General features: G+C 41.4%; 1 protein-coding gene across 1 annotated transcript in view; it reads left to right on the top strand.

The window, feature by feature from the left end:
• tmco4 (transmembrane and coiled-coil domains 4) overlaps positions 1–27020 on the top strand; it is a 109619-nt gene that overhangs the window by 7356 nt on the left and 75243 nt on the right. Inside the window, exons 3-7 of the mRNA XM_072245257.1 lie at positions 7484–7658; positions 7819–7846; positions 9356–9488; positions 18679–18776; positions 21224–21367. Coding sequence (XP_072101358.1) covers positions 7484–7658; positions 7819–7846; positions 9356–9488; positions 18679–18776; positions 21224–21367 — 578 coding nt within the window. The remainder of the gene's footprint in view (positions 1–7483; positions 7659–7818; positions 7847–9355; positions 9489–18678; positions 18777–21223; positions 21368–27020) is intronic.

Genomic DNA, 27020 nt, shown 5'->3' on the forward strand with positions numbered 1-27020 from the left:
GAAGCATCAACCGTCCCTCTCCCCCTCACTTAGGCCAGCAGAAACACCCCCCCCCCCCCACTGTGCGATCAACAGCAAAAACCCCCAAAGGGACCTCGATCAAGGGTCCATAACCCAACATTTCGGTATCTCAGAAAGGCTCTCCCTTTCTATCAAGGGAGAGAGCGGTCGCTCCTGCAACTACGATAGGGGACACTAGCACTCGAAGTTTCAATCTTCTGTGTTGCTTTTCCAAGCTCAAGGACCAAATGGCTCTCGCTCTCTGTCAATATAGAGAGAGAGATTGCTCGAGTACAGGGGCCACCTTCTGACAGCAGCCGGTGATTCACAAACACACCGCCTGCTGTCTCGATGTTTCAGTCAGCCACAACGCTTCAGCTGGCGAAGTCAGCGAGGAACCAGATCATCCACAGGGCCGCTCCCTGAGGGCACACAGCTTCCAGGCTGTTCCTGGAGAGAGTGAAGTGCAGGCCGCACAGCCGATCCAAAAGCCCACTTACTGGGAGTCTACACTGTTGCATGACAATCCTCTATACGCTTGTTGTACTCCTGTTACCTATCAGGAAGAACCAACAAATCAAGAAAAAATAAAAGCTTTCCCCACCTGCTAGGCCATCATCAGCATCTTTTATCACCATTCAAAGTTGCTTAAATCCTTTTAAACCCGATGCAGAGAAGTTTTCTGGCACACTTCTTCTGGAAAACTCTCACGCATTCATAAACCACATCTGCAGAAATCATGACAGATGTGGATGCTTAATAAACACTTCCCGTTACAGAACTGTTGTCACATTGAGCAAACCATGAAACTGATGATGACAGTGCGTGACTCATAAATACAAAGGATACATCAGTGGACTGCACTCCTCCTTTCCATTTCTAATTAATTGGCTCCACTACTTGAGGATAAATTGCAGTTCTTGCTATGCACCAACCAGATACTGAGCACCTGCATTCAGTTTTAGTGGACATGCATTTTGTGCAAAGACTCCTACACTTCATCTGTTTTCAACATCTGCTGACATGACGGTAGTTGGCATTGTAATTAGTGCGGATAGAATCATAGAGCTGCAAATTGATACCATTCGGTTAAAGCAAATGAACTAGACTCTGGCAGAACGAGGTTTCATTCTGGACAAGTGTGAAACCATCCACTCCAGTCCATAAAAGAGAGAAATCAGTCCACCTTCTAAATAGTGATAGCTAGTAACTATTGTAAGTACATAGAGGCATTTTAACTCTATGCTGTTAAAATACAGAGCAGTGTGGAAAATGATGAAGCAGCTGTATCCTAAACACAAAATACTCTGCAGATGCTGGGGTCAAAGCAACACTCACAACATGCTGGAGGAACTCAGCAGGTCGGGCAGCATCCGTGGAAAAGGTCGGTGGACATTTCAGGCTGGAACCCTTCGTCAGGACTGCAGGGGGAAGGGGCAGAGGCCCTATAAAGAAGATGGGGGGAGGGTGGGAAGGAGAAGGCTGGTAGGTTCCAGGTGAAAAACCAGTAAGGGGAAAGATAAAGGGATGGGGGAGGGGAAGCAGGGAGGGGATAGGCAGGAAAGGTGAAGAAGGAATAGGGGAAAACACAGTGGGTAGTAGAAGGAGGTGGAAACAAGAGGGAGGTGGTAGGCAGCTGGGGGAGGGGGCAGAGTGACATAGGGATAGGGGAAGGGAGGGGGAGGGAATTACCAGAAGTTGGAGAATTCTATGTTCATACCAAGGGGCTGGAGACTACCTAGACGGTATATGATGGTATAGACGGTTTACTTCCAAGTGAGGCAACACTTCACTTGTGAGTCTGTTGGGGTCATCTATTGCATCCGGTGCTCCCAGTGCGGTCTTCTCTACATCGGTGAAACCCGACGCAGATTGGGGGACCGCTTCGTCAAGCACCTCCGCTCCGTCCGCCAAAACTGACAGGATCTCCCAGTAGCCACCCACTTCAACTCTGCTTCCCACTCCCATTCAGATATGTCCATACATGGCCTCCTCTACTGACATGATGAGGCTAAACTCAGGTTGGAGGAACAACAACTCATATACCCCAGTTGGATCATATCTGTAGTACTGTGCACCACACCTTTAGAAAGATGTACAACAAGTTACAGCATTGGAGCATGGATTTGTTAGGATAATACCTGTATGCTCCTGGTTAAATTGCAGAGTGAGAGCACACAAATTAATATTTAATTCCTTGGAATTTGCAAGGATGTAGGGTAAGTTTTTTTCCCACTAGTTCAAAACCTAGAACTAAGGCAGGAAACACTTCCTCATGTACAGAGTAGTAAAAGTACTAATTTCTTCAGCCTGCTAGTTGATTCTGGAGAAATTGCTAAATTTGAAACTGACATCAGTAGATGTCCTACGGAATTTTGGACAAAGCATTGAGGCATTAGCGTGGATCTCATGAACAGCGAAATAGCTTTGAGGAGCCAAATGAGTTACTGCTGTATTTACATTCACTAGCCACTTCATTAGATAAGTCCAATACCTAATAAAGTGGCCACTAAGTGTATGTCTGTGGTCTTCTGCTGCTGTAACCCATCCACTTCAAGTTTCGACATGTTGTGCATTCAGAGATGCTCTTCTGCACACCACTGTTGTAACCTGTAGTTGTTTGAGTTACTGTCATCTTCCCATCAGCTTGAACCAGTCATAGAAACGTACAGCATAGAAACAGGCCGTGCAGCCCATCTAGTCTGTGCCAAACCATTTAAGCTACATCGTCCCACGTCCCATTGACCTACTTCTGGGACCATCGCCCTCCATACCCCTACCATCCATGTATCTATCCAAACTTAAATGTTAAAATCAAGCTCACATACACCACTTGAACTGGCAGCTTGTTCCATACTCTCTTGACCCTCTTGAGTGAAGAAGTTTCCCCCTTTGTTCCCCTTAAACTTTTCACCTTTCAACCTTCCCCCATGTCCACTAGTTGAAATTGAACCCAGCCTCAGTGGAGAAAGCCTGCTTGCATTTCCCTATCTATACACGTCGGAATTTTGTATACCTCTATCAAATCTCCACTCAATCTTCGACATTCCAAAGAATATAGTCCTAACCTATCCAATCTTTCCTTATAGCTCAGGTCCTTCAGTCCTGGCAACATCCTTGTAAATTTTCTCTGGATTCTTTCATCCTTATTTACTTATATCTTTCTTGTAAATAGGTGGCTTAAACTGCGCACAATACTCCAAATTAGACCTCACCAAAGTCTCATTCAACTTCAACGTAATGTCCTATCTCCTGTACTCAGTACTTAGATTTATGAAAGCCAATGTGTCAAAAGCTTTCTTTATGACCCTATCTACCTGTGCCGCCACTTTCAATGATTTATAGACCTGTATTCCCAGATCCCTTTGTTTTACCGCACTCCTCAATGCCCTACCCTTCACTGTTTAAGATCTACCCTGGATGGCCCTACCAGAGTGCAACACCTTGCACTTGTCAGCATTTACTTCCATCAGCCACTTTTCCGCCCATTCTTTTCCAGCCAATACAGATCTCACTGGAAGCCAGGATCGCCTTCTTCACTGTCCAGTACACCCCCAGTCTTGTTGTCATATGCGGATTCGCTGATCCAGTTAACTACATTATCATCCAGATCATTGATACAGATTACAAATAACAATAGACCCTGCACTGATCCTTGTGGCATTCCACTAGTCACAGGCTTCCAGTCAGAGAGGCAACATCTACTACCACATTCTGGCTTCTCCCACAAAGTCAATGTCTAATCCAATTTACAATCTCATCCTGGCTATTCTCCTCTGACCTCCCTAAATAACAAAGCATTTTTGCCTACAGAACTGCCGCTCATTGGATGTTTTGTGTTTTTTGCACTATCCTCTGTAAACTCCAGACACTGTTATGCATGAAAATCTCAGGAGGTTGGCAGTTTCTGAGAAACTCAAACCACCCTATCTGGTACCTACAGTCATTCCACAGTTAAAGTCACTTGGTTCATATTTCTTCCCCATTCTGATATTTGGTCTGAACAGCAACTGAACCTCTTGACCATGTCTGCATGCTTTTATGCATCTGAGCTGTTGCCACATGATTGACTGGTTAGATATTTGCATTAATGAGCAGGTGTACATCAAAAATGAAAAATTTCCAGAGGTGCTTGGTAGTCCGATGAAGATCTGGCCAATGACCATGAGAGAATGTGTATTTATCCATACAATGGCATCCATTAGTATTTTCTACTTTGGATGTTCAATTTTGAGCCCAGCTATTTGCATTTAACAAGTAAACAGCCTTTTTCACTGACGTTGGATGCTATCAATATTAACCAAGGAAATCAATCTCAATAAAGGGCAATGCCTGTTGGAGCCGGATAAAATGAATTGTAGGAAAGAACCTAATTGATTTTGCTTCTCCCAATTAATTTTTGTTACTGAAATTTAAGACAGAAAGCATTGAATTGAGCTGGAGTTTGTTGGTATGTGTATCTTCAACATGTACCTCCTGGAGTATGCTGTTTTGTCTTTTACAAAGTTATTTTCTTTATTGCCATCTGGAGCTAATTCATTTTTTTTGAGGGAAGTGGACTTTTGCTGGTATTGTTAAACTAGTTGGCATTTTCACCATTTCACATCACTAAAGTTGTGGAATTTCCATGGTTTCATTTTATTTCAGAATTCCAGAACGTTCTAAATTGCTGCTTCATGCAGCTAATCAGATTTCAAATGGCAGGAAAATTTGCTAGAATGTCCTAACAAAAAATAGTTGTCATACTTTCAGCAGAAGGGTTGCCCTTCTCCAACTTCTCAGTCAGTGCTGTTGTGTACAGTTTAGGGTTAGATGAACCTTTGACCACAGTTCATTTCAGATTAGGTCTTTGTTTCTATTTGGGTGTTCATTCGCAACTGCTTATGAGTTACAAGCCTTCCCATGATTGTCAATATTTGAAGATATTGTATTTCGTTATGACTTAAAAGGAGGCCTTGTATCTTTGAGTCTATTCTGATTTACAGAGCGATTCCATCAATCCCATTTCTCCTGTTGTTTCACATGTGCCTGTTAAATGTATTGAGTCCCCCACCAAACACGAGCACAAGGGGTAATTTACAGTGCCCAATTAACCCAACAGCCAGCAGAAAAGGTCGACAATGAGAGCACCCAAGAGAAACCCATGAAGTTACAAAGACAACATGCAAACTGCATACACACAGCACAAGAGATCAGAACTGAGCTAGATCACTGGGTCTGCAAAACAACAGCACTACCTGCAAACGAGCTCCCAAATATTGTGACGTGAACAAAATCACAGCAGAGACACTGAAGCTAGTGGATATAAAAGTGTTTATTTAACAAAAGCCAGCAATAGGCATCTTAATTTGAGACATTCTTGGAAGAAGAGGTCCTCTCAACCCAGTATTACACAACAATGTATTTACGATGCTTCCTTTGAATTGCATATAGTTTTCAAACACCACCTTCACAACCACACTCCAGACTCCCAAAATGAATGTTAATTTCCACTGACTTTAGCCCATATTCATGCACAGGCAGGCATCTGAGGTCTAATTGTTCTGAGCTGTGTTTCAAATTCAATCTGCAATCCACATTCAGATCTGAAGATTGGTTGCTGGTGAAATACCCTAACTCAGAATATGCCATAACAAAGACAACATGCCAACGCCATACAGCACAGGAGGTCAGAATGGAACTAGATCACTGGATCTCCAAAGCAACTGCACTACCTGCAAATCCACTGTGCCACTTTTCATGGCTTTTCGGTTTTATATTTAGATGTGAGAGATGCATGTGCACGTGAATGAATTTGACACTGAATTGGTGTACAAGTATATAATGTATGTATACATTTCTGTGATCACACTTAGGCAAAGTTAACACTATGTCAAGGAATGTATGTAAATATATACAGTACTATGCAAAAGTCTTAGGCACATATATATAGCTAAAGTGCCTAAGACTTGAGCACAGTACTGTGAGTATGTATGTATGTTATATGATATTAAATTTGTAAATACACAGTGTTACGTAACCAGCAACAATGAATATCAATCGAGACAGGTTATATAAAAACAACCAAACATTTATTAAACAGGGATAAACAATAAAAAAAAACAAATGAAAATCTTAACCGGAAGTTAACCGCTATGTAGCCGTTCAACAAATCGTCACTCGGCACTGATTCTTAAAGCGCTAAATGCAAAAACAGTTCTTAAAGTGGTAAAGTCAGATATAGTTCTTAAAATGGTAAATTCGAAAGTCCAACAGATTTATACGTTTAGTTGGGAGAGACTTCTCTGGAGAAGGATTTCTTCATAGACGTGACTTTCCTGTTGGTTCTGTCCAAAGGATTCACGATGCAGGAAATATACAGTTTAAAACAACTGACCTTAAATTCCAGAGAGCAAACCTTTGCATGAACTACCTTTCTCTTTTGGCAAAAGTTATCTATGATGCAGGTCACTACTCCTTCAACGAAGACTCAGTAAGGTTGATCCTTTGTTAAACTGCCAAATGATACCGACTCTTCTCAATCCTTCGGGTCCTGTACTTCGATAAAGTCTTCACTCTCCAATACTGCTGGAAAAAGGTACATCAACACATCTAGCAAAAACTTCCAGTACAGCACTATTGTACCTTGCAACAGAACGTAACAACCATTTTAAAAATGAAACTGCGTCATAAAAACAAATACGCAACAGAAACAGAGACACAGTACATTCTAGCTGGAAATCTAAAAACTAAAAACTAAACTGCGTCATTTGAGGTCTTCCCTTATATACCCGTGGTGCACATGTCATCACGTGACCTCACATCAGTGGGAAAATTACATCAGGTGACCTCCAAAAGACCATTACATCATTCTCACAAAAAAAATCACAGGTCTCCTTGAGGCATGTAACAACAGCGGCAATTTTATTAGGTTCTTGTACCCAATAAAGTGGCGTCTGAGTTCACAGTTCATAGTCTTCTGCTGCTTGATCCCATCCGCTTGTGTGTTCAGAGGTGCTGTTCTGCACATTACTGTTCTAATGTATGATTATTTCAAGTTAGTGTTGGCCTTCCTGTTAGCTTGAACCAGTCTGGTTATTCTCCTCTGACTTCCCTCATGAACTGCCGCTCACTAGATGTTTTTTTTTTTTACACACCATTCTCTGTAAAGTCTAGAAACTTGTGCATGAAAATCCCAGGAGATCAGCGGTTTCTGATATACCCAAAGCACCCTGTCTAATCCCAACAATCATTCCATGGTCAAAGTCACTTGATCACATTTCTTCCCCGTTCTTGTATTTGGTCTGAACAACAACTGAACCTCTTGACCATGCCTGCATGTTTTTATGCATTGAATTGCTACCGCATGATTAGCTGATGAGATGTTTGCATTGGTGAGCAGGTGCACCTATTAAAGTAGCCACTGTATGTGTACATGTACTGAATTATAGATGTGTGAATCCTTTTAAAACAATTCACTAAATGTGTTTCTTTGGTTTTGTAGGCTGTTCAGAGTACAATTTATTGAAGGGCTTGTACAATGGTTGCAGCTTTCAGAATCTGTCTTGCCTGTCATGGAGGCCTTTACCAATGGAATGGGAGGGGAAGGTACTGACACATTTGCAGATGTGCTGCTCAAAGAACCAGCTTTAAAGGATAATCCAATCTTGATCACCCAGGTAAATGTTCTATGCAGTTAAATCTTCTGGCACACTGGGTAATTTTTCTTGAAGCTGTTTCTCTATGCGCATATTTCTACGCAAATGTCTGTGAAATATTTGTCTTCATGTTAGAAAAGTTCAAGAATTTAACTGATTTTGTTTTGTTTTTCTGTTTCAGGATCTTGTTTCCTTTTCCCTAAAAGATGGTGAGTTCTGGATTCTGACTCTTGTCTCTAAATGTGTTGGACTGGAGTACTACTGCTTATGCATCCTATTACTCTCACATACCCTGTACTGAGTATTCAGTCCTTGTGATTTACCTGATGCACTTCTCCCCTGGGCCACAGCCTGACCTCCTGCTATTGAGATGCTTCTTCACTGCACTCCTTACAAATATGTTGAACTCTCCCTTCCTTTCCACCAGTCAGATGAGTAGCACAGATACCATTATCACTTCAGTCTAAAGCTACACAAATCATAAAAACATATGAGGTGAAGAAGGCCATTCAGCCGGTTGTCGATTCCAAATTCAATCTTATTGGATCCCTGAATTAGAGAACAGTCAGATACAAGAGCAAAACACGAGGAAATCTGCAGATGCTGGAATTTCAAGCAACACACATAAAAGCTGCTGGTGAACGCAGCAGGCCAGGCAGCATCTCTAGGAAGAGGTACAGTCGACGTTTCGGGCCGAGACCCTTCGTCAGGACTAACGGAAAGAAGAGCTAGGAAGAGATTTGAAAGTGGGAAAGGGAGGGGGAGATCCAAAGTGATAGGAGAAGACAGGGGAGGGAGGGATGGAGCCAAGAGCTGGACAGGTGATTGGGAAAAGGGATATGAGAGGATCATGGGACAGGAGGCCTAGGGAGAAAGAAAAGAGGGAGGGGGGGAAAAACCCAGAGGATGAGCAAGGGGTATAGTCAGAAGGTCAGAGGGAGAAATCTCTTCAAATCTCTCACTAGCTCTTCCTTCGTTAGTCCTGACGAAGGGTCTTGGCCCGAAACATCAACTGTACCTCTTCCTAGAGATGCTGCATGGCCTGCTGCGTTCACCAGCAACTTTGATGTATGCTGCTGGTGTATACTACTTTTTACTTAGTACTCTGAGAGTACACAATGGCATATAGTGCTCCCTGCCCAGTGCCATTGATGCTTTGAAGCAGACTGTACCCTTTGTCCCCTAAATAGGACCTAGTACTGGCTGGTGGTGTAGTAGCATCTGCACTGGACTTCAAGGTGAGTGGTCCCGCCAGCTCCTTGCACGTTTTTCATCCATCCTGGTAAAAAAAAAACAGGTAAAGAAACTGCAAGGTTGCTGCCTGATGCACCACGAGGCATGGAAAGGAACAACAAAGTAGGGCCTAGTGGCACCCAGTGTCCCACAGGATCATTTTTTACTTTCTTCTTTTCCTTCATTTTCGTTTGCTATTCGACTTGCACCATTAAGGTGTGATCAACTGTGTCATAAAACTGGTAAGGTGCCATACGATGTTTCTGGTGTGTGGTGAGAAAAGTAGTGTAGAACTCGATGAACAGTCAATTCATACAATTGGTTGGTACTGGCCTTTGCAACTCCAGAAGAGAAACTTCTACCTCAGTATCTGCAGAGCATACAAATTCAGAACAGTAATGACAATTTGACCAAATAGTGAACAGGAAGAATGGCTTTGTGCTTTGTTTATTTTTAATCAGTGTACAATTGTGTTTGCTTTGCAGGATACTATGATGCACGTGCAAGGGCTCTAATCCGTCACATCACGTGGCTGTTAAGAATTCCATTCGAAGAACTGGAGCTCTTTGAAGAATCATTGGTGGAGAGTCTAAAAGAATATAAAGAAAAAGACACAGAGTAAGAGACTTTATATATTTACAGTGTGTTTTATAACTGAGAGCCTAGTATAATTTTCTTCTTGTAGAACTAATCTTTAATTCATGATGATACCTGAATGGGTTAAAATAACTTCTTTGTAATTAAGGTCTATGATTCTCTCAAAATCTTTCAGTAGTAGTTCACAGAGTGTATTGTCCCTGTGCTGGAGAAGAGATTTGGGGATGTTCCCTCACAGCAAATGGTCATTCTGCTCCTGCATGTGTCCATCAAATGTTGGTTTTCCTTCCTCTTTAGGAACAGATGAACCCTAATATATGTTTGTGAATTATTCTTTCAGTCATACTTTGTGATATCCATTTATAGTGGGGGCATGTGCCCAAAAAAATCTACCTATAGATGAGGCTCCAGGCTTAAGAATGCACCCCCTTTCTTATTTCCTACATGTACACTCTCTCTGTTTATCAGTGAAATGATCAGCAAATCAACGATTGGTTGCCTCATCCAGACACTTCATTAGATCCTGGTATTTTATGTTCAAGCTTCTAGGCTAATGATGCAGTATTTTAAAATAGATTATATTATTTCCTTTCTTGCTTTTCTATTTCATTGAATTTATCTTCATTCCTAGAGCAGGATTTAGCTGGTTTTGTTGCTATTGATTGACTTAATTTTGGCCAAAGCAGGCGAGAGCTTTATCATACACATTCTATTTCCAACCCCAATCAACCCCCCCCCTTCATTTAGTGCCTTACTACCTTTACCAACAGCTACCTGCGTATAACCTTTTCAGTGTTAGGCAAACAAGCATAAAATATAACTAAATAAGCAGCAGGTTTATCACTCACCAATGCGAAGAGGTGAGTGTGTGTGTGTGTGTGTATTGTTGAGGTATAAGTCCGTGTGAGTGTGTTTCCAATAAATGCCATGTCTGAGGCAACCATCTGGTTTCCGTTGTATTAAAACGTTAACAGGTTGGAAGCCTCGGACAAGGCGTCCATCAGAAACCACACACGGACTTGTACCCCAACAGTTATGGCCAGCGTCATCCTTCCCAATGTTAAGCGGTTCTCTCTACTTTGATTAACTGAACGAAAACTATCTTGGACCCGGAGAGTCTCCCCAAGGAAGTAAGACGATTACGCATGACGTTCCTGCAGAATGGATATAAGGTGAAGGAAATCAATTGGGGGCCCTTAAAAGGGCCAACAGAAAAACCAAGAAGCCTAACAAGGAGGAACCCAACGCTACCGCCTGTCTTCCCTTTATTTCCACAGTTCCTGGAAGGATCGCCAGAATCCTGAAGAAATACCAGATTAATACCATCCACAAACCCATAAGGAAGCTCAAATCACAGCTTATGAGGGTCAGAGTTGACCTGGGACTCGGGATGGCTGGCGTTTACAGGATTCCCTGTGAATGTGGAGCAGCGTATGTTGGCCAGACGGGACGCACGTGGAAACCCACATCAAGGAGCACAGGAAGTACATCCATTTGTGTTGTGCGGAAAAATTGGCAGGAGCAGAACATTGCATTTGCAATGGCCATAGGATTGACTTTGATGGCACAAAACTACAGTGCCACGCCAATGGATTTTGGGACCACCTGGGGAAGGAAGCCATTGAAATAAAACTAGAGGAAAAGAATTTTAACAAGGATTAAGTTCTTGCTTTAAGTAAGAACTGGAATTCGAATATAAACAAGGTGGGACAGTGGAAACCTGATTTGATGAGGACTAACCATTCAGGAGGAATGGACAATGGGAGTATAAATACCACCGGACTAGACATACCCAGGCATCATCCCTGATGAAGATGGCGAGTTTGTCATCAAAACGTTGGTTATGATCGATACCTGTACCTGACTGGAAGCCCAAGAGGAGTTTGTTCGTCATAAAAGCTGGGAAAGCACTAGATCCATTTTCAGTGAATTTAATGTTTTTATTCTTTGAGGAAAACAAAGCGAGATCATCAAGTTGCCATAGTACCTATAAACATAGCAATGTTTAAGAGGCATTTAGAGACACACGTGAATGGGCAGGGAATGAAGAGATATAGAGCACATGCAGGCAGATGGATTAGTTTAGATTGATATCATGGTAGACACTGACATGGTAGGCGGAAGGATCTGTGCCTTTGCTGTCCTTTCTATGTCTGATAAAGCATAAATCAATATCAGCTCCACAAAGCTCATTCATATCATTCACATCATTATATGTATCTGGGTCAATAATGATTGAGTTGTATGTGATTAGCTTCAATGAGCTGCTGTCTGTAGTCGTACACTCTAAATGCAGAATATATTTCCTCCCCTCCCTCTCCTTCACCATTCCTCATTCCTGTTTCCCCCCTCACCTCATCTCCTTACCTGCCCATCACCTCCCTCTGGTGCTCCTCTCCTTTCCCTTTCTTCTATGGTCTATCAGATTCCTCCTCCTCCAGCCATTTATCTCTTTCACCAATCAGCTTCCCAGCTCTTTACTTCACCCCTTCCCCTCTCCTGGTTTCACCTATCGCTGCCACCTTGTACTTCTTTGTACCCTCCCCCACCTTCTTACACTGACTTCTCCCCTTCCATTCCGGTCCTGAACCAGGGTCTCAGCCTGAAACGATGACTGTTTACTCTTTTTTGTAGATGCTGCCTGGCCTGCTGAGTTCCTCCATTATTTTTGTGTGGGTGTGTATGTTGCTTTGGATTTCTAGCACCTGCAGAAAGTCTCATGTTTATGACTCTGATTCAACCTTGCTCAAGCTTAACGATGAATATGAATTCAACATTAGCTCAGAAGCTGACCTGTAACGTACAGGGAGAGTTGCTGTATGTTCTCTGCATATTTGTATGCGATTAAGAATTATTGCAATACCTTTAAGGAATCTTCACTCTTTTCAATGTATATTTTCTCCAACCATTGACATATTACAACCTAACCGCAATGATGAGTAAGGGATATTTAAAGCATAATGGCTATACGAAGCAATTTCTACAAAACTTGAAAAGCCGATTTATGCAACTAGCATCAGAACAGCAAAATCTCTCCTCAGTGATTTGAAAGGATTGATTAGCCCTTGGCCGAGTCTCACAGGTCCCTGTGAATAAAATGCGGTGTTCCTCCTTTCTCAGGAATCAAAATTCAAAGTAAATTTATTATTAAAGTAAGCTTGTTACCATATACTGCCTTGAAATTTATTTTCTTGCAGGTGTTTGCAGGAAAGGAAAAAAGAAATACAATAGAAGTTTATGGAAAGATTATACATAGTAAGATGAAGACTGATAAACAACTGATGTGCAAAAGAAGGCAAACCGCAAATACAATTATAATGAGAACAAGTTGTAAAAGTCCTTGAAAGTAAACCTGTAGGTTGTAGAATCTGCTCAGAGTAGTGTTGACTGAAGTTATTCATGCCTGCTCAGAAGCCTCATGGTTGTAAGGTAATAACTGTTCCTGAACCTGGTCGTGTGGGACCTAAGGCTTCTGTGCCTCCTATGCAATGGTAGCAGTGAGAATTGGGTATAGTGTAGATGGTGGAAGTCTTTGATGATGAATAATGCTTTCTTGTGGCCTCACTTCATGTAAATGTCCTCACTGATAGGGAGGGCTTCGCCTGTGATGTACTGGGCTGCAGCCTTTTCCATTACTGGGCATTGGTGTTTCCATACAACCAGTTACGAAACTCTCCACCATACATCTGTTGAAGTTCTCAGAGTTTAAAGAACTTGCTAAGGAATTTAAAGCTGCTGGTCCTCTCCACCTCCATTCCCCAAATGAGGACTGGCTCGTGGACCTCTGACAACTTCAGTTTTTGCTGATGTTGAGTGAGAGGTTGTTGTGATGCTCCTCAATCAGATTTTCAATCTCCCCCAGAGTATGCAGATTCATCACCACTGTGGATTCAGCCAACAACATTAGCGTTGTCCACAAACTTAAATACGGTATAGGAGCTGTATTTAGCCACATAATCAGAGGTATAAAGTGCGTAGAGCGGGGGCTACACACACAGCCCCGTGGTGCACCTATGCTGATAGCTGGTGTGGAGGAGATGTTGTTGCCAATCCACAATGGTCTGTCAGTAAGTACAGTACTCAAAGTGTTATATCTCAATGCTCGGAGCATAAGAAATAAGGTGGACGATCTTGCTGCACTTTTACAGATTGTCAGGTATGATGTTGTGACCATCACTTAATTGTGGTTGAAGGATGATTGTAGTTGGGAGCTAAATGTCCAAGGTTACACGCTGTATTGGAGGGATAGGAAGGTAGGCAGAGGAGGAGGTGTGGTTCTACTGGTAAAGAATGGCATCAAATCATGGGATCGGAAGATGTCGAATCCTTGTAGGTTGAGTTCAGAAACTGCAAGGGTAAAAGGACCCTGATGGCAGTTATATACAGAACCCCCAACGGTAGCTGGGATGTGGACCACAGATTACAACAGGATATAGAAAAGGCTTGTCAAAAGAGCAATGTTATGATAGTCATGGGAGATTTCAACGTGCAGGTCGATTGGGGGAAAATATGGTTGATAAGGGAACTGGAGGGGAGTTTGTTGAATGCCTTCAAGATGGCTTTTTAGAGCAGTTTGTCATTGAGCCTACTAGAGGATCAGCTATACTGGATTGGGTGTTATGTAATGAACTGGAGGTGATTAGGGAGCTTAAGGTAAAAAAACTCTTGGGAGGCAGTGATCATAATATGATTGAGTTCAACTTGAAATTTGACAGGGAAAAAGTACAGTATGACATAGCAGTATTTCAGTGGATTAAAGGAAATTACAGTGGTATGAGAGAAGAGTTGGCCAAAGTAAACTGGAAGGAGATGCTAGCAGGGATGATAGCAGAGCAGCAATGGTATGAGTTTCTGCGAAAAATGAGGAAGGTGTAAGATAGATGTATTCCAGAAAGCCTGACCTCAGTGGTTGGGAAGATGTAGTTATTTGTTAAGGATGAGGTTATGGAGTACTTGGTGACACAGGACAAGACAAGACAAAGTCAGCATGGTTCCCCTAAGAGAAAATCTTGCCTGATGGACTTGTTGGAATTCTTTGAGGAGATTGCAAGTAGGATAGACAAGGGGATGTTGTATATTTGGACTTTCAGAAGGGCTTTGTCAAGGTGCCGCACATGAGGCTGCTTACCAAGTTAAGAGCACATGATATTACAGGAAAGTTATGGCAAGGTTAGAGCATTGGCTGATTGGCAGGAGGCACCGTGTGGGAATAAAAGGATCTTTTTCTGGTTGGCTGCCAGTGACTAGTGGTGTTCCTCAGGGGTCGGTGTTGGGACTACATTTTATCTCTATATCAATGGTGTAGATGATAGAATAGATGACTTTGTTGCCAGGTTTGCAGATGATACGAAGATTGGTGGAAGGCAGGTGGTGTTGAGGAAACAGATAAGCTGCAGAAGGGCTTAGACCAATTAGGAGAATGGGCAAGAGAGTGGCAAACGAAATACAGTGTTGGAAAATGCATGGTCATGTACTTTGGTAGAAGAACTAAATGTGCAGACTATTTTCTAAATGGAGAGAAAATCCCAAAATCTGAGATGCAAAGGGACTTGGGAGTCCTTGTGCAGAATACTAAAAGTTAATTTGCAGGTAGAGTCAAATGCAATGTTAGCACTCATTTCAAGGGATCTAGAATACAAGAGCAGGGATTTGATGCTGAGGCTTTATAAAGCATTGGTGAGGCCTGACCTTGAGTGTTGTGAACAGTTTTGGGCTCCTAAGAAAAGATGTGCTGGCATTGGAGAGGGTTCAGAGGAGGTTCACAAGGATGATTCCAGGAATGAAAGGGTTATCATACGAGGAACGTTTGATAGCTCTGGGTCTGGAATTTAGAAGGATGAGAGTGGATCTCATTGAAACCTTTGGAATGCTGAAAGGCCTAGACAGAGTAGATATGGAAAGGATGTTTCTCATGGTGGGGAAATCTGGGACAAGAGGGCACAGCCTCAGGAAAGAGGGGCGTTCATTTAAAACAGATGTGGAGAAATTTCTTTAACCACAGGGTGGTGAATTTATGGAATTTATTACCACAGGCAGCTGTGGAGGCCAGGTCATTGGGTGTATTTAAGGCAGATCTTGATAGGTTCTTGATTGGACCCTGCATCAAAAATTATGGGGAGAAGGCTGGGGAGTGAGGCAGAGAAGGGGGGGGGGGAGAAAAGGATTAGCCATGATTGAATGACGGAGCAGACTCAATGGGCCAAATGACCTAATTCTGCTCCTATGGTCTTCTGGTCAGTGAGGAATCGAGGATTCAGTTGCACAGGGAGGTATCAAGTCTCAGGATTTGGAACACAATGTTGAGTTTTGAGGCATCTGGAGGTATCTAAACCCGGGTTAGGGGGATTAAAAGTTTGGTTTAGTGAAATAAAAACAGGAAATGCTGGAAATACTCGGTAGGCCTGATGACATCTGTGGAGAGAAAAAAAAAATAAAACAAGTTTTGAAATGTTGAGAAAGAGTGGCACGAAGTGTGGGAGAGAGCGAAAGGGGAAGTCTGAGGTGTGCCAAGAGGGATTGAGTGGGAAATGGCTATTAATGAAAGAGGTTAGTGAAAAGATCAAGGCAAGATACAAATTCAGAATGGTTATCTGTAGTTACTTATGTAACATAAATCAAATGCTGTAAATGTGGAAAAAAATGCTAGATATGTTGATTACCTAAAACTGTTAAATTTAGTGTTAATTCCTGAAAGCTGTTAAGGTGCCAAGTCAGAATGAGGTTCTATTCTTCTAACTTGCAATGAGCTTAGTTGGGACATTGTAGGGGGTAGGTAAAGTCAGCATATGAGTGAAACAAGGAATTAAAATGACTCTAATCTCATATGGTTTGAACAGAGGTGATCTACGATACTTTCTCCCAACCTGTGTTTGGTTTTTCCAATGCAGAGCAGGCCACCTTGCGAGCAGCAGATACATTACACTAGATTTGGGGGAGAAGAAGTAAATTACTATTTCACATTGGGAGAACCCTACAGAAAGAAGCAGATACGGCCCAGTCCATCATGGGTAATGCTCTCCCCACCATTGAGCACATCTACACGAGGTGTTGTCACAGGAGAGCAGCCATCATCAGGGATGCCCACCATGTCATTCTCACTTCTCGCTGCTGCCATCAGGAAGAAGGTACGGGAGCCTCAGGACTCACACCACCAGGTTCAGGAACGATTATTACCCCTCAACCATCAGGCTCTTGAACCAAAGGGGATAACTTCACTTCACTTCATTTGCCCCATCATTGAAATGTTCCCACAACTTATGGACTCATTTTCACGAAGTCTTCATCTCGTGTTCTCAATATTTATTGCTTATTTATTTATTATTATTATTGTTTCTTTCTTTTTGTATTTGCATAGTTTGTTCTCTTTTGCACACTGGTCAAACACCCAGATTGTTGCTGACTTTCATTAATACTATTAGGTTGTTATTCTATAATAGATTTATTGAGTATACCTGCAAGAAAATGAATCTCAGGGTCATATATGGTGACATATATGTACTTCGAATTTTCATAAAATGAATACAGTGGGGAGAGAAGAAATTAAAGGGAAGGTATATTCGGCTTACAGGAGAGGTATATTGGAAAAGGAAGACTTATTGGCGGAGATGGAAGACAGAATCAGAGCATCCCATGGAATTTTTAGAAAGGAGTTTTGTGGTATCAGAATAAGAATGTTGGAAATTGGCCTACTGAATCTGAAGCACATGTGGAAAGTAGGACATGATTAACTTTATTTTGGTTTTGAAGTGATAAAAGCAGTTGTAAAGAAAGAAAGAGGTTGAGAGCCTTGTCAAATAAAGTGGAGTACATATTGTAAGCACTAGAATGGAACATGGTTTCATCTACTCAGATGTGATGGGCGCATAGATCAATGTTGTTTTATCCTTATTCCTAACTCTCCTGAAAGGGCTGATAGTGAAAGGTGGTGATGAGAGGAAATAAGAGACCTGTAGTGTTAACTAACTTCCTCTCCTGCTGATTATTTCCAGCATTTTCACTGATTTTTTTTTCAGAATAGTTTTAGTCTCAACCCACCACCTTGTAAATGTGAAACTTGGTAAGAAGACAATAAAACTGGCAGTGCAAGAATTAAAGATCCATCCTGCATTTGTGCTGCTGGATAACCCAAGTTCACTTTGGCTTATATTTTGCCTGCAATTTCCATTTCTGTGCAAGTTTCTTAGATAACGTTTCAGTTGTTTCTCTCAAGTACATTTTGCAATTGTTGTACATTTAAGCAGAGTGAAGGACTGGATAAAGAAATTGTATCCCATCTAAAACAATTGTGCCATTGTCTCCAGATAGAAGAGTACCTACTTTGTAACATTCTTTTGATCACCTGTTTGATTACATTTATTTCCTCACAACTTTTTGATATTTTGTATAGCCGTGCAATCAAGATCACATTGTAATTTACTCCTTATGGTAGGTTCGTTCCAGAAGGCATTGAGGTTAAACTGGTGAGCAAGTATGAGGGAGTATGGGGAGAGCGTGAGTGGGTCAAATCAGACTGCTTCTCTGAGATCTAGCATGACTTATTGGGCAGAATCACCATCTCTTGTGTGGTTATGGATGCAATTTACAAAATTCATAGAATTTTCCTTTTCTGTTATTTGCCACAGTGACCCCTGTTTAATCAGTGCAAGTAAAGACCAACTGTATAACTGTTAGTGAAACATGCACAAAATGCTGGAGGAACTCCAGCAGGTCAGGAAGCATCAGCATCTATGGAAAGGTATAAAGAGACAACATTTTGGGCTAAGACCCTTCATCTGTCCTGATGAAGGGTTTCGGCCTGAAATGTTATTCTTTATTCCTTTCCGAAGGTGCTGCCTAACCTGCCAAGTTCCTCCAGCATTTCATGTGTGTGTCACTCTAGATTAGGAGTTCCCTCAGTGAATGGTAGGGGTCTGTGGCATGAAAAAGGTTGGGAATCCGTGCTCTATATTTACAGCATCTGCAGAATATCTTGCATTTATAACTATTACTGATTTGACATTAGACAGCTGCTAATATCTGAATTGATACTGATGACATTTTTTTTTCTTAATTGCCTTTCCATAAGGATGATGTTCATTGTGAGTATTATTTTACTGCACAATCTTAAAATACTGAGACCTCACTGGGGTTTTGTTTTTTGTTTGCTCTTTGTTGCTGCTAATTTATTTTTGGGCCCTTTTAACTAACCTTGTTCACTCTTCAACATGTTCAGAGAATTTGAAATTTCTCAGAAGAAAAAGGATCGTAAAAAGAAGCTAAAGCGATATTTCCTTATTGGACTTGCTACAGTAGGCGGTGGAACAGTGATCGGTATGTTGTAATCAAGTTTCAGTGATTGTGATAAGTATGTTGTAGCTAAAACCAGCTTGTACCTGGAGAAAGGCCGATGACAGAAACATTGCAGCTAATGCCAGGTTATAGTGGGAATTGAGACCACAGTGGGCATATTATAAATAATCCTAGTGTATGGTGGATTCTGGTTAATTGGGGCAGCTGCTTATTTGGGACAACTCTCGAAGAATGAAAACTAATCGAGAAAGTTGCTGGGATTCCCTTTGTTTATTTGGGACACCATGCCACTAATTGGGGCAGGAGACTTACTGAACAGGTTCTGACCAGTGTCAGTCGCGTGGGCTTACGTGGCTGCTAAACACTACAGAGTACTTAGAGCAGACAGATTCAGGCTTAGAGATGCCAGAAGTGGCCGGGAATGAAAATGAAGTGATTTCACTACTTAAGCAAGTTAGGAACTACGAAGAATTTGAAGGCATCAACAAGCATCTTGAATGTTACAACGAAAATGAAGATTTGGAGAATGCATTCATTGATAGCATTCTATGAAGGCAGTCCATTATTTGCACTAGGTGTCTGCACTGACTTTATTCCTCCGTCAATACTGTAAGTACTATAGGTAGTGCTCTGATTTGTTCTTTATTTCATTAAATGCATAATTTGTTACTCAATTTGCCTTTTTTTAAAAATACCTTTTTAACTATTTCCATGAAACTTTGGCTAACTGGGGGGGAGGGAAAGGTCGACTCAGACCATGAGAGGCCTGCATCGGGCATTTTCATGCCTTACAAGGCATAGATTGGAAGTCTATGTGGGGCACCACTCCTCGCACAGACTAGAGCAATGTGCGCTTAAGTGCCTTGCTCAAGGGCACAAACACGCTGCCACAGCTGAGGCTCGAACTAGCGATCTTGAGATAACTAGACGAACGCCTTAACCACTTGGCCACATGTCCAACACATCGCTAACTAGGGCAGCGGCTTAATTATCAGGATGTGTCCCAATTTACTGGAATCCACTGTACTGGGTGATTCATTTGTGCTGGTATTATAACAAATTGGCAAAACTTGTAGAGCTACTGTCTCACAGGTCCAGTGGCCTGTTTTGGTCCTGACTCTACTGCATTATGTGTGCAGTTTGTATAGATTTCCTCCAGGTCCTCTGGTTTCTCCCAGAGTTCATACATGAGTCGGTAACTTAAGCGGCCACTGTAAGTTGCCCCAAGTGTAGGAATCTTGGTGGAGCACTGAGAACAGGAGAAAATAGGATTATTGTAGAATTGGTGTACTGTATGTTTGATGCAAACTCATAGTGCTGAGGGGCTTGTTTCCAATCTATGCATAATATCTGAATGTAGCAGATACGTGATTCTGATTGATATGTTATTAAGAAATTAAATTTGTTAGAGGACAGGGAAATGTGATAGGTGTATTATAACAGCTGACATTAAATATTACAGAACTGAGAAGAGATGAATATGATAGGTTTTATTATAACTGCAAACATTAAATATCACAGAACTGAGGAGGGAGAAATGTGATAGGTGCATTATAAATGTGGCACATTAAATATTACAGAAATTAGACTGTATTTGAAATTGGACACAGCAATTATTCTGGAAGATGTTTCAGATTAATGACAAAACAGTCAGCCTGTGCAATAGAATGACTGGCCTTTGAGATTCATGAGAATTATTTTCATAGTAACACATTTCAGCTGGTTGACAGGTACCGACACAGTGCTTTGAGAGCAGGTGCACACAGGCTACTCCACTTCCTGTTTCAGTATTATTACCATTCTCAGTATGTTTTCCATTGTCAGGACAGAGGTTCCTCATAGATCCCTAAACTGGCGCTGATATTTTTGATTATTGTAGATAAACAACAGACTGTTCAATAATATTAGAAATATTGAGCAGGTTGCATGGTTCTTATTTTAGTTTTCAGTGAACAGTTAGAAAATTTAGTTCATCACATGTTCTTTGGATATCCTGTCCATGATACTTTTAGCATTAAAACTGACCCATGCACCTTTATACAATGTTTAATTTAGTGTGAGAGATTTCCGTACTAATTGACTGGGAAATGGTGTTAGGCTGGGAATTTCCTTGAACCATTCTCTGAAACGCATTAAACCAAAATGCACAAAAAAATGTTAGTGCAAAAATATGCAGTGACTGCAGCTAGCTCAGTGTGGTTTAGAGATCCAAATGTGGATGGCATCTGAATGCTAATAATCTGTTACAGTGCAATTACAAATTAGGTTTATGATTTATGCTGGTGAATCATCGGGCTGACATCAGCAGCAAATAAAGATTTACTATGAGATTAGATGCTGCTACATGCACACTCATTCTCTTGTGATTCATTTCAAAGGAGGCTGCACCTTTGAGCTCAATAATATAATTACATAAGCATTCATTTTTTAATGTGGAGCCATTAAAGTAATCTACCCTCCGTTTGCAGGGCTCACCGGTGGTCTCGCTGCCCCCCTTGTGGCAGCTGGAGCTGCAGCTATCGTAGGGACTGCAGGCGCAGCTGCCATTGGGTCCACGGCTGGAATTGCCATTATGGCATCTTTATTTGGGGCAGCAGGTGCGGGTCTGACAGGTAGGTGTATTTGGTTTTTTTTCGGTACTTTTCAAAGTAAATGTTAATTTTAGAGAATGGCTTCTAAAATATTCTCAGGTGGGTCAATTCATCTTAAACCTCTCTGGGGGGAGGAAAAAAAAAGGCAAAGATCTATTAGCAGGCCGTGCGGCTCACCTTTTTGCCAAAGACTTCCAAAAGCAATCATTGCCTTGCTGCTTCATTGCAGCTCCAATCTTACTTAGAATACTAAGGTTGTAGAATTTTATTCTAATTTATAGATTTGCCTATTGAATCCTCTCTCTCATTAAAAAATAGTAAATGACCAATGTCCCATTATCCCCCCAAAAAAAACCAAAAGAAAAATCTGATGTCAATTTAGAAAAAAAAATGAGAAATTGCTCCCCGACTCCCTCAGGCAATCAGGCAAAGCTCCAGGAGATTATGGTCATTTATAAGTCCTTCTGTTCCCAGCTAACTTACAACATATTCCCTACAATTGAAATTGAGGTCCTGTCTCAAAAATGTTTCCTAGCTTCCTCTTTGAAGGACTGTAGGGAATCTGTACTTAGAGTGTACTTCACTAATCTGTTCCAGAAGTTGATGACTCTCTGAAAAGAAATACAGTACTTCCTACCTCTTTGCATGAGGATTTATATTCCTATCCCCAAGTCATACTGTCTTCATGCTTCTCAAATAACATAACCAACTGGATGTAATATAATCCCGTCATCATTTTTAAAACCTTAATCACATCCACTTTGTTTGAATGGAGCTCCAACTCTTGGGAGCCTACATTGGAAGCTGTAAGTACTACGTCTTGGTGTTATCCTTCAATACCTCCCACTATATGAGTCAAAGTGATAGGCAGCTGAAAATACAGCTGCGTAAATGCCTCGTGCAGCCAAGATGGTTGTATTTTACGCCATACTAATAATATATTGAACTCTTTGGATTTGGGGGCCTCATCAGATGTCTTGAGTACTTGCAACGAGTCTCTTCGTCCTCATGATAAGGCAAGCTTGGAGTTTAACTCATCCATGAACACTTCCAGCTACATTTCGATTTTCCCCGTAGTGCTTGCCTGTTATTCCATGTATATCCTAATTTTAAAATACTTCTTCCAGTATCTCTTTTAAATTTAACTTTTCGCCCTTGATTCTACTTTTGTGGGTTAATTTGATGAATCATTGTATGCTATCAGTACATGCAATACTTATGGTGCACTTGTTTTTTAATTTTACTCCTGTTAAACTGAGTCATCTAAGTTTCAACAGCTTTTCCTTGAAGTTATTGCTTTACTTTGCTAGTGCTATCCATTTTTGTTGAATACTATCCATAATAATGCATAGAATTCTAAAGTGCTGTCTCTAGTGTCTGTTGGACATTACATTTCTTATGTAAACACAGACTGTTCTGTCTGCATTCTTGATAGCTTTTTAACAGCTTCACTATGTATTGACTTTGAAAATGACAATTGTTATTGCTATTGGGATTCTTTTCAAGAATTCTGATTTATTCTCATAGAAGGAATAAAAGCATAGACTATTTTTGAAATGGAAAGTAAATTCAAAAATCTGAAACACAAAGGGACTTGAGATATCAAATCAATAGAAAGTAGGGACATAGGATCAGAAGAGTTAGAATCCTTATGCGTAGAATTAAGAAATGGCAAGGATAAAAAGACACTAATAGCAGTTATATACAGGCCTCCAAACAGCAGCCGGGATGTGGGCTACAAGTTGCAGCTGGAAATAGAAAAAGCGTGTCAGAAGGAGAATGTCAAGATAATTATGGGGGATTTTAATATGAAAGTGGATTGGGAAAGTCGGGAAGGAAATGGATCTCAGGAGAGGGAGTTTGTAGAATGCCTACAGGATGGCTTTTTGGAGCAGCTTGTCCAGAAGCCCACCAGGGAACCAGCTGTTTTGGATTGGGTGCTGTGTAACGAACCTGAGGCGATTAGGGAGCTGGAGGTGAAGGAACCCCTTGGAAGTAGTGATCATAATATGATTGAGTTCAGTTTCAAATTTGAAAAGGAGAAACTGGAATCAGGTGTATCGATATTTCAGTGGAACAGGGGAAATTACAGTGGTATGAGAGAGGAACTGGCCCAAGTCGATTGGAAAAGTAAGCTGAATGGAGGGACGGCAGAGCAGAATTGGATGAAATTTCTACAAGAAATAAGAAATAAGAAAAATATATTCCAAGAAAAAAGAAAATCATGAATGGAAAAATGGCACAAATGTGGCTAACGAGAGGTTAAGGCAAAAATAAAAGCAAAAGAAATGGCGTACAAGGAAGCAAAAATTAGTGGGAAAAATGAGGACTGGAAGACTTTTAAAAACTTACAGAAGGAAACTAAGAAAGTCATTAGGAAAGAAAAGATGAATTATGAAAGGAAGTTGGCGATTAACATAAAAAAAGGATACTAAGAGTTTTTTTGAATATATGAAGAGTAAAAGAGTGACAAGGGTAGATACGGGACCGATTGAAAATGATGCTGGAGAAATTATAATGGATAACAAAGAGATGGCGGAGGAACTGAATGAATATTTTGCATCAGTCTTCACAGTGGAAGACATGAGCAATATACCTGATAGCCAGAGGTATCGGAATAGAATTAGGTACAGTCAAGATTACTAGAGAGAAAGTGCTTGGGAAGCTAAGTGGACTAAGAATAGATAAGTCTCCCGGTCCGGATGGGGTACACCCAAGGGTGCTGAAGCAGGTGGCTTTGGAGATTGTGGAAGCATTGGAAATGATCTTCCAGGAATCAATAGACTCTGGAATGGTTCCGGAGGACTGGAAGGTCGCAAATGTAGTTCCGTTATTTAAGAAAGGAAGGAGGCAGCAAAAAGAAAATTACAGACCTATTAGTCTGACATCAGTAGTTGGAAAGATATTGAGTCAATCCTCAAGGACGGGGTTATGAAATACCTCGAGGTGCATGACAAGATAGGCTGAAGCCAGCATGGTTTCATGAAGGGAAGATCCTGTCTCACCAACCTATTGGAATTTTTTGAGGTAATCTCGAATAAGATTGACAAGGGAGAGGCTGTGGATGTTGTGTATTTGGATTTTCAAAAGGCCTTCGATAAGGTGCCGCATATGAGACTGCTTAATAAGATGAGAGCCCATGGAATTATAGGAAAGATATTCAAATGGGTGGAGCATTGGCTGATAGGCGGAAAGCAAAGGGTGGGAATAAAGGGATCCTATTCTGATTGGTTGCCGGTTACTAGTGGTGTTCCGCAGGGGTCGGTGTTGGGGCGGCTTCGTTTTACGATGTATATCAATGATTTGGATTATGGATTAAATAGTTTTGTGGCTAAGTTTGTAGATGACGCCAAGATAGGTGGAGGAGCAGGAAGTGTTGAAGAAACGGGAAGGTTGCAGAGAGACTTAGTCAGTTTAGGAGAGTGGGCAAAGAAATGGCAGATGAGATACAACGTTGACAAATGTATGGTTGTACATTTCAGAAGAAGAAATAATCGGGCAGATTATTATTTAGATGGGGAGAAAATTCAAAAATCGGAAGTGCAAAGGGACTTGGGTGCCCTCGTGCAGGATACCCTAAAGGTTAACCACCAAGTTGGATCGGCGGTAAGGAAAGCAAATGCTATGTTGGCATTCATTTCAAGAGGAATAGTGTATAAGAGTAAGGAGGTGTTGATGAGGCTCTATGGGGCATTAGTGAGACCTCATTTGGAATACTGTATGCAGTTTTGGGCCCCCTATCTTAGAAAGGATGTACTGATGTTGGAGAGAGTTCAGAGAAGATTTATGAGGATGATTCCTGGAATGCAGGGGCTAACATATGAGGAGCGTCTGTCAGCTCTTGGATTGTATTCATTAGAGTATAGAAGAATGAGAGGGGATCTCATAGAAACATTTCGAATGTTGAAAGGGTTGGACAGAGTAGATGTGGAAAGGTTGTTTCCCTTGGTGGGTGAGTCCAGGACAAGAGACCATAGTCTTAGAATTAAAGGGTACCCAGTTAAAACAGAGATGAGGAGAAATTTTTTTTTTAGCAAGAGGGTCATGGATTTGTGGAATTCGTTGCCACATACAGCTGTGGAGGCCCGATCATTGAGGGTGTTTAAGGAGGAGGTTGATAGGTATCTAATTGGTCAGGGTATCAAGGGATATGGGGAAAAAGCCGGAAATTGGAACAAGATGGGTGAATAATTTAGCTCATGGGGGAGCTGTGGAGCAGACTCGATGGGCTGAATGGCCTACTTCTGCTCCTTTGCCTTGTGGTTTTGTGGGAGTCCTCGTGCAGAATTCCCTAAAAGTTAATTTGCAGGTTAAGTTGGTGATGAGGAAGGCGAATGCACTATTAGCATTCATTTCCAGGGAACTAGAATATAAAAGCAAGGATATAATGCTGAAGCTTTATAAAGCACTGGTGAGGTCTCACTTGGCGTTCTGTGAGCAGTTTTGGGCCCCTTATCCAAGAAAGGACGTGCTGACATTGGAGAGGGTTCAAAGGCGGTTTACGAAAATGAATCCGGGACTGAAAGGTTTGTCATATGAAGAGCGTTTGATGGTCTAGGCCTCTACTCACTGGAATTCAGAAGAATGAGGGGTGACCTCATTGAAAACTATCGAATATGGAAGGACCTCGAGAGTGGAAATGGCAGGATGTTTCCTATGGTGGGGGAATCTAAGACTATAGGACATAGCCTCAAAATAGAGGGGCATCCTTTTAGAATGGGGATGAGGAGGAATTTCTTTAGCCAGCTAATCAGAATCAGATTTAATATCACTGGCATATGTCGTGAAATTTGTTAACTTTTTAGGTGTGTGTGTACAATATAACAAATAAAAAAGTAGTGAGGTAGTGTTCGTGGGTTCAATGTCCATTTCGGAATTAGATGGCAGAAGGGAAGTAGCAGTTCCTGAATCATTGAGTGTGTGCCTTCAGGCTTCTGTACCTCCTTCTCGAAGGTAACAATGTGAAGAGGGCATATCCTGGGTAGTGGGAATCTTAACGGTGGATGTCAGCTTCCTAAGGCACCACTCCTTGAAGATGTCTGGATACGATGGAGGCTGATACCCACCATAAATCTGACTAATTTTACAAGTTTCTGCAGCTTATTTCGATCCTGTGCAGCAGCAACTCCCCCCCCCCCCCCCATACCAGACAATGATGCAGCCAGTCAGAACGCTGTCCACGTAGTGAATCTGGAATTTGTTGCCACAGGCAGCTGTGGAGGCCAAGTTATTGGGTATATTTAAGGCAGAGGTTGATAGATTCTTGGAGATTGGAGCTGAGAGGGAAAATGGATCAGCCATGATGAAATGGCGGAGCAGACTGAACGAGCCAAATGACCTAATTCTGCCCCTAAATCTTATGGTCTCAATTCATGAGTTTTTTTCAATTATATGCAATAATTTATTTAGCAATGTAAAATTAAGGCACCTAAAGACAGAAATAAGGAATTAAAAATATACATTAATTAAATTTTTAAATGTGACCTTGATGGCACGTGTCCGTTTAGCATCCAATCTGTTCTTGTGGCCTTTCTGGATGAGAGCGTAAAACTAATTTACATTAACTATGGCCAGCTTTATTTTGTAATCTGACAGCAAAAGAAAATTGAATCAGGGTGCACAAGCTTCCTACATATTAAATCTGCTGTTCGAAAGTATTTAGCCCAATCGCTCC

The sequence above is a fragment of the Mobula birostris genome, chromosome 27 (genome assembly GCF_030028105.1).
Source record: "Mobula birostris isolate sMobBir1 chromosome 27, sMobBir1.hap1, whole genome shotgun sequence".
NCBI classification, from domain to species: domain Eukaryota; kingdom Metazoa; phylum Chordata; class Chondrichthyes; order Myliobatiformes; family Myliobatidae; genus Mobula; species Mobula birostris.